This window comes from Sorex fumeus, unplaced genomic scaffold (genome assembly GCF_029834395.1).
Source record: "Sorex fumeus unplaced genomic scaffold, SorFum_2.1 ptg000345l, whole genome shotgun sequence".
NCBI classification, from domain to species: domain Eukaryota; kingdom Metazoa; phylum Chordata; class Mammalia; order Eulipotyphla; family Soricidae; genus Sorex; species Sorex fumeus.
This window is the reverse complement of record NW_026606401.1, coordinates 1-13673: the sequence shown is the minus strand read 5'-3', so window position 1 is coordinate 13673 and position 13673 is coordinate 1. Positions and strand designations below refer to the sequence as shown.

The window sequence follows — 13673 nt, the reverse complement described above, 5'->3', positions numbered from 1 at the left end:
ACATGTATGAGGAAGGGGGTGCCTGATGCTCGCGCATCTTTGGGGTCTGAACCCATCCCTGTGTCTCCCCTTCTTTGTCTCTGGGTCAGACTGGCTGGAATAGGATGAACGAGAGACCAAGGGAAGCCAGAAGTGTTTCCTGTAGCCTATGCCCAGGCCTTGGTACTTGGGGGCTGGAAGGAGAAGTGGGCAGGGTGGCCTGGGTGCTGGGCCAGCTGGTTAGGGCCCTTTCTCTTTTGAGCTGCTCATTCCCACAGTGTCCTCTTGCTATGTTCTCTGGAGACGCGCACTTGGCCTTCCAGTGGGGTGCTGGGCACCAGGCAGTGGTCCAGGCAGCTGTATCCAGCAGATTCCCTGGCTCCATCTCAGGATCCTGCAGAGGGCCAGGTCGCTGAGGCCTGAGCTTACAGCTCACGGGTTGTGTGGCTTGGAAGAACTCCGGAGAACCCCCACTTCTTCCATCCTGGCCACGGGGAGTACAGCCCAGACCACAGGAGACGGCGGGGGCTGCTGATTTGGGTGGCCCTGGGCCAGACTGGGAAGGACACTTGTTCCCTGGCCTTGTACAAATCTTGGAGGAAGTTGCCAGGGCTGAGGCTCCATCAACTCAGGCAGGGCTGCAGGGCCCCAGTGGACTGTGCTGCATTTCCTGTGAGGCGCTGGAGGGGCAGAAAAGCCACTGGAACCCTGGCTGGGTCCTCCCATGCCGGTGACGGTGGGGTTGGGGAGTCCCTCAGTTCAGGGCTCCTGTTGGGAGGGTCTGGGACAGGCAGGGAGGGGCTGCTTCTGGAGCTAGAGAAAGCAATGAAGGGTGGGGGAGACGTCAGTCCGGGGAGCAAGAGAGAAAGGGTCAGGCAGGGCGGCTGTCCTCTCCTCTGTCCACAGACAATGTGTCTTGGTGGCCGCTGTCCCCCGCCAAAACCCATGTCTCTACTCTGACCTACCAGAGACCCCCCCAAGACTAGCTGCAAAGCAGCGCCATGAGCCCACGGGGAGGGCCCGAGGCTCCCCCCACCCCCAACCTGCTCTTGTCCTCGCAGCCCATCGGGAGCACCGCTCTGCAGCCTGAACCCCTGTATCTTTCTCCCCCTCTCTTGGGGGCAGGGGTGAGAGGGGCCCCCTACCTTTGTCTGGAGCTGTGGCTCTCCTGCCCTGACCAGACCTGAGGAGTGACCTGCCCGCTGCTCTCTCTGCCTGGACACCCACGGCTGGACCCTGCCTAGCCCCTGCCTTGTGGCCACACCTTCCCATGAGGAACCTCTCAGAGCCCTTCCTAGGAGGCCACTGTGGTTCCGATTCCCCTCCCCCTCGGCCTCCTTCTTCCCTAGAATATCAGGGCTCCCCTCCCCCATAGCCTCCTGGGGCTCCCCTTCCCCCACAGCCTTGGGGGCCCATCTCAGAGGACGCCCACCCGTGCAGGAAGCCTTCACCCGTATGGGAGTAACAGAACCCAGAAGCTTCTCAGCAGCCTCTGGAACCCCCACATTGCCAGGGCTGCGATGCTGCCCCCCTGGGGAACTGAAGGAGCTTCCCCCAAACCACATCACAAGGCATGTGGCCACTCTCGCATCCATCTCCAGACTCTGTGTGTGTGTCTGTCGTGTGTGTGTGTGTGTGTGTGTGTCTATCTCTGTGTATCTCTCTGTGTGTATTTGTCTGTGTATCTCTGTGTGTCTATGTGTATGTCTGTGTATTTCTGTGTGCATCTTTGTGTGTGTATGTGTGTGTGTGTGTCCCCTTGGTGCTCAGGGTTCAACGGACCTTGTGATTCTGGGATTATGCCTGGCTGACGGCCTCACAGGGAACCACCGGCCCAGCCCTGCCTCTGACTGTCTTCCTGGCACAGGAGCTGGAGTCACCTGGTAGAAGGTCGGGGCAGGGGCAGGGCCCGGCATCACCTACCTTGACTTCTCTTCCACACGAGGTAGGAGATCAGCCCCAAAATTGTCATTTTCAATAGTGTGACGGTCACCATGATTGCGACCATGGTGTCCAGTGTCAAGGGAGAGCTCTGTGTGCCGTTGGTCATATCCAGGCCAGTGTCAGGTTGGGCTGAGGAGACACAGGACATCAGTGAATTCTCCTCAGGAGGCCCAGAGGACTCTGATGCCAATATTCCAATACAACTTTCAAGACACTATATTACATGACACAATGCTGTAGTGCAGTGGAATTTCCATAAAATATTTTTTTCTTTTGTTTTTTTTTCTTTTTATTTGTTTTTGTTTTTTTTTGGGGGGGGGGGTTCCTGGCTTTGCACTAAGAAATTGCACCTGGCAGTGTTCTGGGTACTGTATAGGATGCTGGTGATCAAACCTGGGTTGACCAGGTGTAAGGTAAGCGTCCTTCCCACAACAATATTGCTCCTGCCTCATCCTTAAAATATCTATCTATAAGCTTTTTTAGGGGGTGTCACACCCAGCAATACTCAGGGGTTGCTCCAAATCTGCCCTCAGGAATCACTCATGTTAGTGCTTGGGGGACCAGCGGGATGCCGGGGATTGAAACCAGGTCTGTCATAGGCAAGGCAAGTGCCCACCCCACAGTACCATTGCTCCAGATCCAATGAAAGAATTTTAAAAAGTAAAGTCAGGGGCTGGAGCAATAGCACAGCGGGTAGGACATTTGCCTTGCATGCAGCCAACCCGAGTTTTATTCCCAGCATCTCACATGGTCCCCCGAGAACCACCAGGTGTAATTCCTGAGTGCAGAACCAGGAGAAACCCTATGCATGTCTGGTTGTGACCCAAAAAGCAAAAATCACAAACCAAAACAAAAACAGTAAAGTCAGCATCAAAGAGCAGCTAAGGGCTAGAAAGAGTGACCAGCAGATTAGGCACTTCTTATGCACAGCTGACCCGGTCCAGTCCCCAGCATCAAGAATCATGCCCTGACCATGAACGGACACAGCCCCACAGCTTTCTTCCTTGACCATGGCAGAGAGAACAGCAAAGGGCTCCATGCTCGAGTCTGGCATGTGGAAAACCCAGTTTGACCCTTGGCACCATGTGACCTCCTGAGTACCACAGGAGGTTCAGCTCTGTAGAACCCCAAGTGCGGCCTGGGTGACCCCCAACACCCCAGAGCTCAAACAGCCTTAAGTTCTGGGTCCTTGATTGAAAGCTGGCCTTGTTGACCAACAGTGGCCAGGAGTGGTCCTTGAGGCCCCTGAGAATGATGGGAGGCACCTCAATAAGAGAAAACCTTTTGAACTCTAAACTGCCGTATAAAATTTGGTGCTTCCTTTTGCTCTGTGCTAAGGGATCAGTCTTGGTAACATCAGAGGTCATATGAGGTAGTAGGGATTGAACCTGGGTCAGCCACTTGCAAGGCAAGCATCCTACCCACTGTCTCCAGCTCCCCAAATTTTGTTTATTGATGTCCAAATTCTTCAGAAATGTAACTGAAATGGAGAATGCGAAAAGAAGGAGGCTTTAGGACAAAGGGGCTGGACCGAACAGCTGACTCACCTGGAGTGATGCTGAGGTTGGTCCCCTGGAACAACTGAAACCTCCTTGGCCCGCAACTCTTTGTTTGCAACGTCACTTGGCAGAAGGACATGGTCGCGTCCCCCCTCCGCAGGTTCCAGATGAGGAGGGCGCATCGGGTCTGGCCCTGTGTCCAGTCCAGGCGGACACGGTCCTTGAACTCCTCATGGGTCCAATTCAGAGTCGTGTCGTAGATGAAATCTCCATGGAAGTGCTTCCGCCTCCAGTCTATATTCACCTCAAGAATCTCAGCTAACTCCCAGCTGTGGTGGAAGGAGCAGGGGATGCGGACAGCGCCACCCTTGGGGGCTGTCAGATGCTCTGGCTGGTCCATCTTAAAGTTTCCATTGCCACAGTCTTCTGAGGCAGCTGGTTGGGGAGGAGAGACACAGAAACATGAGTGCCATGTCTCCGGCCCCATGTCCCTGGGCATGGCAGGACTGTCCCTCTGAGCAGTGTCCTCTGTCCAGGCTTGGGAGACAGGGGAAGAGGGAGTGATCCAGCACCAGGGTAACCCTTTGCTTCTGTCCCGCACCCCCAGAGGTGCGTCCCAAGTGCCAGCTGCACCCCATGGGGTTCCCCTGTCCGGTCACTCACAGTCCAGCAAGGACGCCAGCAGGGGCAGCAGCAGCAACGGGGCTGGGCCCATGCCATACTCTGCTCAGGATGGGCAGCAGCGGGGCTGCTCTGGGTGTTGCCGAGAGGTCCTGAGCATGACCAGCACTTCCTGTGACCGAGGCAGCTCTTACTGTATTGCACAAGGGCCTCCCATGGCCAGTGAGGGGGCCCCTCCTGCCTTAGGTGTGGGACAGGTCCTGACCAGGTTTGGGATCCCTCAGAGCGAGGGGCTGAGAGATGGGGGCTCGCACCTAGCCACCCTCTGCACCTTCTCTGGGGGCTGTGCCCACCGTCACAGGCTGAGGTGGTCCACGGCTGATGAACTAGGCCAAGGGGTGGGTGGCCAAAAAATTCACAGAGGAAGTACTCTTGGCTTCTGGGTGGCAGCAAACAAAGTGACTTCCCTTCTCCCTGTCCCCAACCCCAGCGACACCTCTCAGGTTCCCCCTTGCACTGCCAAGTTCTTTTCCTCCCTCGCAGGCCTGAGAAAGGAAGTTCAGTGTCTTCACAGAGATCGTTGTCTGTCAGCTCTTTTAGCTCTGTCCCATCCAGTCGTGGTTGGAGCGTGTCTTATCTCCCCTAGGATAGCCTTGGCCAGAGCCCAGAACTTTCTGGGCTGTGAAAGTTGCTTGAGAGAGTTGGGGAGAGCTGGAGAGCTCACGGAGCATCCAGGCCTGCCTGAGGGTGACATTGGCTTCCCTCCCACCCCACTTGCTGGGGATGCAGTTGCAAAGTCTACTCCCAGCCCTACTGCCTGGGGAGGGCACTGACCCACCAGTCACCACTGCCCACTCCACAGGGCAATGCAGGATGTCCCCGAAGCAGGTCCCTAGCTGACAGCACCAAGTAAATGCTGTCAGGTGCCTCAAGCCTTGCTGCCTCCTGATGGGTCTCTCAGAACCATGGTGATGTAGGCAGGATAGGGAAGGCCCCCTCCAAGGCAATGGCAAAAGCAGACCTTGCAGAAAACAGGAAAAACCGGAAGTAAGGCCTGATAAGACCTCACCTATCTACAGCAACAGACCCAAGAAGCTCCCGCAGAAGCAAAAGACCAGGAAAGGAATTTCAAAGGCCACACACAAATATACACATCGCAGTAAAGGGGCACGTCTCATGCCACGTTCTGTCCCCGGCCTGGCTGCATCCCCAACAGTGACCTTGAGGGGACATTTCTGTTCAGAAAGAGAGAGTGACTCACGGGGGCGCCATCCTCCCTTCTCCAGAAACTAGAATCCTGACAAATGTGTGGCTATGGCCCTGCTCACAAAGGGCCTCAGGGAGGAGGCGGAGGCCTGGAGTTTGGGTGGTGGGGGGGTGGACAGACTGTATAAAGTGTGTGGCCGGGGAAAGGGCCAGAGCAGTGTCACATATAGAAAATGTATTTCCCGAGGAAACAATATTTTTCCCGAGGAAATAAAATTTATTTCCTGAGGGCACCACTGCTGCCCTCCCTTAGCAATATTTCCTTTCTCTCCCCCATATCTGGATCCTGTTGGTAATGCTGAGTTGGTCCTGATTTTGGAAGCTCAAACCCAGGCGTATCATGTATCGCATCCCCACTGGCCTATCTTCTGTCCCACCAAATTCATCCTCATTTAGAGGAAGAATTTGCTCTAGGTGAATGAAATAGTCAGTTGATATGGAAACAGTCTCCTAGTCTGAGGAGAACCTACCTGGAAGGAAGTCAGAAAATCACTAGGAAAACTGACCCCAAACAGGGAATCAACAGAAATAATGGGTGCCAAAGACAAGAGAACAGATCGGACAGATGGACAGAAAGATACCACACCAGCGGGAATCTATGCTGTCAGGAGTGACTGTGTGCTTAGTTAAAATCTTCCATGGATGAGATGATTTTCTGAAACAAGCAAAAAGCTATGTTTGGGTTTTGGGTTTTTGGATGACTCCCCTGGTGTCCGGGGCTCTGCTCCACCTCGTCTGGGTGGGTGTTATTCGTAGCAGTGCTCAGGGGACCAGGTGGTCCAGGACTTCAGCCAGGATGAGCTCTAATCCCTGGAACACTCTTTTTGGTGCCCCAAATCCTTTTTTTGTGTCTAGAGGTACTGCTATTTATTCAGCCATTGATTAAGCTGATTGAATTGGGTATGAACTCCACATTACTTTTTATTATTATTATTATTATTAAAATTGTTTCTTAAATTAAATATCTGTTAAACACTTAATATCCATCTTCCAAGATTACCACACCATATTTGATGGGGTTCGGAGAGCCCGGCAAGCTACCCAGAGTATTCGATATGCCAAACACAGTAACAACAAAGTCTCCAATGGAGAAGTTACTGGGCCCGCTCGAGCAAATTGATGATCAACGGGAGGGCCTTTTATTTAAATATGGTTTAAAACATGGGAACACCCGCAAGGGTGATTAGAGACCGCCCTAAAAGCCTCTATCCCTCTTGAAGAGCCTGGCAAGCTACTGAGAGTATCCTGAAGTATACTGCCTGCCTGGCAGAGCCTAGCAAGCTATCTGTGGCATATTCAATATGCCAAAAACAGTAAATACAATGGGTCTCATTGCCCTGACCCTGAAAGAGCCACCAATACAGCAGTGTAAAGAAGGATGAGGAAGCAGAGGCTGATAAAATCTCAAGGCTGAACTAGGCTGCCAAAATGAAGAAGGACTAAAATGAATGTCTGTACTTTCAATGCATGTACGCTGGCATCAGATGCATCCATCAAGGCCCTGATGGTGCAAGCGCAAAAGATCAAGTACGACATCATTGGTCTGACCGAGACGAGAAGACATCAACCACATCACGCCATTTTTGATACTGGAGAAGAACTGTTCCTCGGAACATGCCACAAAAGCGGTGTCGTTGGTGTCAGTGTCCTTGTCAACACAAACTTGGCCATGAGCATTGATTCATTCGAATGCCTAACAACCCAAATTGGTCGTTTACACTTGAATAGATGTGGCTCACTGCCAGCAGTTTCTATCTTCGTTGTCTATGCACCAACATCCAATTATGATAAAGAAGAAATTGAGAAATTCTACATGGAGCTGGAGAAATTCTATAAGGAAGACCACGCCTTTTACAAGATTATTGTTGGTGATTTTAATGACAAGATAGGACCGAGAAGATCAGCCAAAGAACTCCTCATTGGGACCCGAGACCTAGAATGGAAGGAACTGGGTGAGAGACTGTCTGAGTTCATGATGTCGACCAAGACCATCCATGGTAACTCACAGTTTCAGAAGGGCGAGTCTAAATACTGGACATGGGAGTCTCCCGGTGGACAGTTCCACAATGAAATTGACCACATCATATTCAACCAACGGTCTTGCCTGACCTATGTCGCTGTTGTCCCAAAATGCCAAACAGGATCGAACCACCGTCTCCTTTGTGCAAAATTCTACTTCATGAAGCAGGGAGAAAGGGCTGCAAAGTTTAAGAAGAGAACTTCCAGAACGACCACCAACTGGGAGCTCTTTGGCACTATTGTGACAATATGGGAAGATGCCATCATTAACAACGTTGACGAAGAATACGATCGACTGGTTCAGCACCTCCATGATTGTGCAAAGAACACCAAGAGAAAGATAGCCACAAAAAGATGACTGTCTTCGAAAACTCTCGAGCTCATTCGCCAACGTGGCTTGGTGAGAACCTCAAGCAACCACAAGCGAACATCCGAGCTCGCAAAGCAGTCAGATAAATGATAAAGGAAGACCTCAAAGAGAGAAGAGCAGCAGTGCTGGCCGATGCGGTAGAAGCTGGGAAAAGCATTCGCAATGCCTACCTGTCCTTCGCTAACTACAAGACCAAGATGACTGCCCTCTGACATCCTGATGGATCTATCACATCTTCCAGAAGGGCAATGGAGAAGATTATCCTTGACTTCTACTTGGATCTCTTCGATAGCCACATCCACCTGCCCACATACCAAATTTCACAGGATGGATATGTCATTCCCAACGTTCTCCATTCCAAAATCCAACACATCATTTCGTTGGTAAAGAGGCAAACAGCACCCGGCCCAAACAAGGTCAGACCCGAACACCTGAAGAACCTGAAGAACCTGCCATCAGAACTCATCAATACACTGGCTCGGCTCTTCACACGCTCCCTGTCTGAATGCAAGGTCCATCCCAATGGAAAACCAGCAGGACTCTTCTACAGTACAAGAAGGGAGACATTCACGACATTGGCAACTATTGCCCGATCTGCCTGTTGTCTGTCGTCTACAAGCTGTTCACTTAAGTCATCATGAATAGGATTGGCAGAACACTAGATGAAGGACAACCATGTGAGCAAGCCAGGTTCTGCAAAGGATTCAGCACAATCAACCATATAAACACAATAACCAAGCTCATTGAAGTTCGTCAGGAGTTCAAGATGCCGCTCTGTCTCATGTTCATTGATTTAAAGAAGGCCTTTGATTCTGTTGAGACTGAAGCAGTCATCGAAGCCCTAGCCAAACAGGGCGTTCAAACTCAATACATCAGGATCCTCCATGAGCTGTATTACGGATTCACTACCAGGATCTCACCATTCTACAGGAAGGTGATCATTGACGTCGAGAGGGTTTCGGCAGGGTGACACCATTTCACCGAAACTTTTCAGTGCCACCCTCGAGAATGTCATGCGATGACTGGAATGGGAAGGAATGGGAGTGAAGATAGACGTTTGGCAACTACACCACCTCCGCTTAGCTGATGACATCGTTCTAATAACTCCAAACATTAGCCAAGCAGCACAAATGCTGGCCAACTTTGACTGTGAGTGTGGAAAGGTCAGCCTACAGCTGAATCTCACAAAGACAATGTTTATGAGAAACGGACTGGTTCCTGACATTCCATTCACTCTCAATGGAATGACCATATCCGAATGAAACCGTTATGTGTACCTAGGTCGAGAACTCAACATGACGAATGACCTGGCACCTGAGTTGCACAGGAGAAAGAGAGCAGCTTGGAATGCCTTCAAGAGTGTCGAACAAATAGCTAAGAGGATAAAGAACCTCTAGCTCCTGCACATCTCTTCAATTCCACTGTTCTTCCTGCATTAACATATGCCTCAGAGACCTGGGCCCTATGAAAACAGGATGAAAACACTATTCAGGCCTCCCAAAGAAGAATCGAAAGAGCTATGCTTGGAGTATCACGCTTCACTCAAGTGAGAGAAAGAATCCGGAGTTCCGATCTCCATTGACGATCAAGAATCAGGGATGCTGTCTTGTTTGCCAAGTTGTCGAAAATCAGATGGGCTGGACATGTAATTTGATTTGGAGATGTCCTCTAGACAAGAGCTGTTACTGACTGGATTCCACGAGATGTCAAAAGATGGCATGGCCAGGTGCCAGGTCATTCGTCATGTTGAGTTCTCGACCTAGGTACACATAACCTACAAGATGGTCAGACTTCTTTGTCAAGACCCTGAACAATCAGTTTGAGGCTCTTCATGTTCATGGAGCGAGCAGACGCCATTGGGCTACACTAGCACGCAACAGGGACAAATGAAGACATTACTGGTGCCTGCTCGAGCAAATCGATGAGGAACAGGATGCCAAGCGATCAAGCGATTAAAACTGTTTTTAAATTGAATATCTGTTAGATAGACCATTACAAAGTTGTTCATAATTGGGTTTCAGTCATATAATGATCCATCGCCCATCCCTCAACCAGTGTATATTTCCCACTACCAATGTCCCCTTTTTCCCAACCACCATCCCCAAGCCCCACACCCCCACCCCAGCCTCCCTCTATGGGAGGCACTTTCCTTCTCACTGTCTCTCTCCTTTTCCTTTTGTGCATTATGATTTCCAATACAGGTGCTAAGGGGTCATGGTGTTTGTTCAGGGCACAAGGTATTTTTATCAGGACAGTAAGGGTGGAGTAGCTTTCCAATTGGTTGGCCACTATGGGGTGTGGATATAACTGGCAACACTTCCGGAAGTTCAGGGTGGTGGGGGAAGGTAGCCCATCCCAACTTTGAGAAAGCCTGGAGATTTCAGTCACAAACTCACATACTCGAATTATCCGCAGATTCTATCTTGGTGAGGTTCGTCCTGAGACGATGGAGTCAGGCCAGGGGTATGGCTGCAATTTTGGATTGTGGAAGCAAGTGGCTGCCAGGTGCTCTGCTTGGGCAGGCCCCTGGACAACATGTGCCCCTACAATTTACCCAGGTCTGTTTAGCCATGCACAGGTCTGGGGATAATTGTGGCTTTTGATTTCTTTTGAGATTTATGGGTCTCTGAAATAGGTTGTTTAGCTGAGTTGGAGGTGGTTTGTGGGTATGGTTCCCACAAACCTCACTTTTGGCCATTTAAGTTCTTAGTAAACTTGGCCTCTAGTATTGGGTCCAGCCAAAGGCAGAGTGGCAATTTTGGTGTACCAGGAAGCCTGAAGCACCATCAGCTGCTGATGCTCTCTCCCTACAGGTACAGGTTGACCTATTGGTGGCACCATAGCCCTTCCCCCCTCCCCCAATCTTCAATCTTTATCATGCACGTAAGAGATAACTATCTCTCATTCTAGATAAACTTTCAGTATCAATGTTCCAAACCACAATGCCCAGAAGAAGAGACGGGGTGAGAGGTGCGGGTGGAGAAGAAATGCACCTGCCATAGAGGCAGGCAGGGGGTCAGCATTAGAGGGTGATGGGAGGGAACCTGAGGACACTGGTGCTGGGAAATGTAGACTGTTGGAGGGATGGGTGTTGGAATACTGTATGACTGAAATCATAAACAACTTTATAAGGTTCTATATAAAAGTGATTCAGTTTAAAAATGTTTTTGAAAAAAGAGATAATTAGCCCTTATTCTTCTGTAGACACAGAGGAAAATCTTTAATTTTTTTTCTTTTGGGTCACACCCAGCACTGCTCAGGGGTTACTCCTGGCTCTGCACTCAGGGATCATTCCTGGTCGTACTTGGGGGACCCTATGAGGTGCTGGGGATGGAACCCAGGTCTGCTGAGCGCAAGGCAAACGCCCTCCTGTCTGGACTATAGACCCTCCCCAAAGAAGAAAATCTATAAAGTGATACCTCTGGGGGTCTGATGGGGAAACTCTGGTGAAAGTTGTTCTCAAGAACGAGCCCTAAGGAAAGACTCTAAGGACACGGAAAAACCCGGGACGCAGGCTGTTCTGATTCCTGGCTGAAGTTGCAGGAGGGTGGGAAGCTGATACTCTGCTACAGATGCCAAAACATCACCGCTCACATAGCAGTTGATTACCAGGACGTGTGCGACCCCTCTTGTCAGTGGACACAGTTTTGTGAACACACTGATGCATCTATCAGCATCTTGAGCTCTCTCTCCTTCCCCCACTTCGGGCCAGCCCAGCAAGGGCTCCAGGGAGGTCAGTGCCAGGGAATTCAGAGACTTTGGGCCAGAGTGATCCTCAGAGCCCTGCTGGCATGTGGCATCGAGACTCTTAAAACTGGAGCCTGGGGTCTGGACAATAGTCCAGCGTGGAGGGCATTTGCCTTGCACTTGGCCGACCTGGGTTCTATCCCTAGTATCCCAAAGAGTCTCCCAAGCACCACAAGGAGTGATCCCTGAGCACAGAGCCAGGAGTAGCCCCTGAATTATATCAGGTGTAACACAAAAACAAAAACAAAACAACCCAAACCCAAACCCAGGAACCTTGTTGGCTTGGGGACAGGCGGTACTCCCTGGGGACCTTGTGCTCTGAGGAGGCTTTAATGCCCGAGGACCAGGGGCAGTCCAGGGCTTCCCTGGCACAGCTGGAGAGGGCCCAGCTCAGTGCTGGGTCTGTGTCCCTACTGTTGGCCAACAAGAAAGTGTGTGTGGCTTCAGGGGCAGCGCGTGGCTGTGGGCTCCAGAGGGATCGTGTGAACGCGGGGGGATATTCTGAACAGGGTAGTAGGACCCCAGCCTGGCTGCCTGGCATGTAAGGCCCCACCCACTTAGCAGACTCCCAGTTCTGGGGGTTGAGCCCCGATTTTGCTGTGCTGGGAGTCTCCTCCTGAAACACCCCTCCCACCGGTTCTCACAAAAGCAAAACTCTAGGTTGTTTTGTGGGGCAGTGGGGGTCTCACTCCCTTGCCCTTTGCACAACTCTCAGCGTTGCTCTGATTTCCAGACCCCTGCCACCCCTTCCATCTCCCCCCCATCCTGCTCCCAGCGTCACCCAGCACCATCCTGGGCCTTGGAGATATTCTACAGGGTCACCTGCTTTCCTCCTGGGTCCCCCCACTACCATTAGGGCTTATCTCTTCTAATTCCCTGTGATTGCTTCCTGTTACAGAGTACAGTTCTTCACTCAGCTCACAGAAGTTTTCCCTTGTGAGTTCTGCTCAAATCCCCGCGCCCCCTGCCCCCCGACCCGGAGAGCAAGAGAGAGAGCACAGGGCTCCGGCACCAGCCTAAATGTAGTTTAGCCATGTCACGGTGCAGACCCCAGCTCAGTGTCTGTCCCTGAGCACAGAGCTAGGCCAGTTTCTGAGCACCGCCTGACACAGCCCCAGTTTTCTTCCTTGACCGTGGCAGAGATAGCTAAGGACTCCATGCTCGTGTCTGGTTGTTGAAAACCCAGTTTGATCCTTGGCACCATGTGACCTCCTGAGTACAGCAGGTTCAGCTCTGCAGAACCCCACGTGCGGCCTGGGTGACCCCAACACACAGGGCTAAAACATCCTTGCGTCCTGGGCCCTTGATTGGAATGCTGGCCGGGCTGACCGACAGTGACCAGGAGTGGCCCTTGGGGCCCCTGAGAATGACTTGGGAGGCCCCTCATTACCAGAAAATCTTTTGAACTCTATATTGCTTTGTAGAACTTGGGGGTTAAGGGGTGCCACCCAGGAGGTCAGCATGTACCCCTGCGGCAAGTGCATGAGCAGCTAAGGTGTCTTCAGGCTTCCTGATACCCCAAAATTGCCCCTGTGCAGACCCCAACAATTTGGAACCAAGTTTCTGGAAAAATTCAACGGTCAAAAGTTAGGTTTATGGGAGTCACAAACGAGCTCCAGCTCAGCTAGACAAGCTTAAGGTAAAGGTAAAGGCCCTCCCGTTGATCATCAATTTGCTCGCGCGGGCCCAGTAACGTCTCCATTGGAGACTTTGTTGTTACTGTGTTTGGCATATCGAATACGTCACAGGGAGCTTGCCAGGCTCTGCCGTGCTGGCAAGATACTCTCGGTAGCTTGCCGGACTCTCCGAGAGGGGTGGAGGAATCGAACTCGGGTTGGCCATGTTGGCTGCGTGCAAGGCAAACACCCTACCGCTGTGCTATCGCTCCAGCCCTAGACAAGCTTAATAATCTATTTAGCATCTGTCTCAGGGGCAGGCTGGGCGTGGGGGGAAAGGTCAAAGTAATAATGGGAGGAAGGTGCAGTGGTGGTGAGATTGGTGTTGAAGTCTGAATGTAAACAATTTTTTAAACAGCTTTATGAAAAATTTAAAATGTAGAAAAACAAGAATTTGGGCTTAAAAGTAAGAAAGTAGACAATTGCCCCTATCCAGTTATGCAATGGGTTAGTCTACAAAGCAAAGTCTCTGCAGGTTAAGAATCCATAAGTAAACACAAACTTAGGAGTGTCAATAGCTGACAAGATTCTTTTGCTGTGATGACTTTGCAT

The 13673-nt window shown here is 51.2% G+C and overlaps 1 protein-coding gene across 1 annotated transcript; it reads right to left on the bottom strand.

The window, feature by feature from the left end:
* Positions 1-365: 365 nt before the first annotated feature.
* Positions 366-4137, bottom strand: LOC130018966 (paired immunoglobulin-like type 2 receptor alpha). Its single transcript, XM_056109618.1, has 4 exons — positions 4086-4137; positions 3471-3857; positions 1903-2052; positions 366-373 (listed from the first exon to the last, which is right to left on the bottom strand). Exons 1-4 carry the CDS (start codon positions 4135-4137, stop codon positions 366-368), a joined length of 597 nt encoding a protein of 198 aa, XP_055965593.1.
* Between the last annotated feature and the right edge of the window lie 9536 nt (positions 4138-13673).

Coding starts and splice junctions, on each gene's coding strand:
- LOC130018966 (XM_056109618.1), bottom strand. CDS start 4,137: ATGGGCCCAGCCCCGTTGCTGCTGCTGCCCCTGCTGGCGTCCTTGCTG. Junction 3,858..4,085: donor GCTGGCGTCCTTGCTGGACT/GTGAGTGACCGG, acceptor CTCCCCAACCAG/CTGCCTCAGAAGACTGTGGC. Junction 2,053..3,470: donor CAACCTCAGCATCACTCCAG/GTGAGTCAGCTG, acceptor GTGTCTCCTCAG/CCCAACCTGACACTGGCCTG.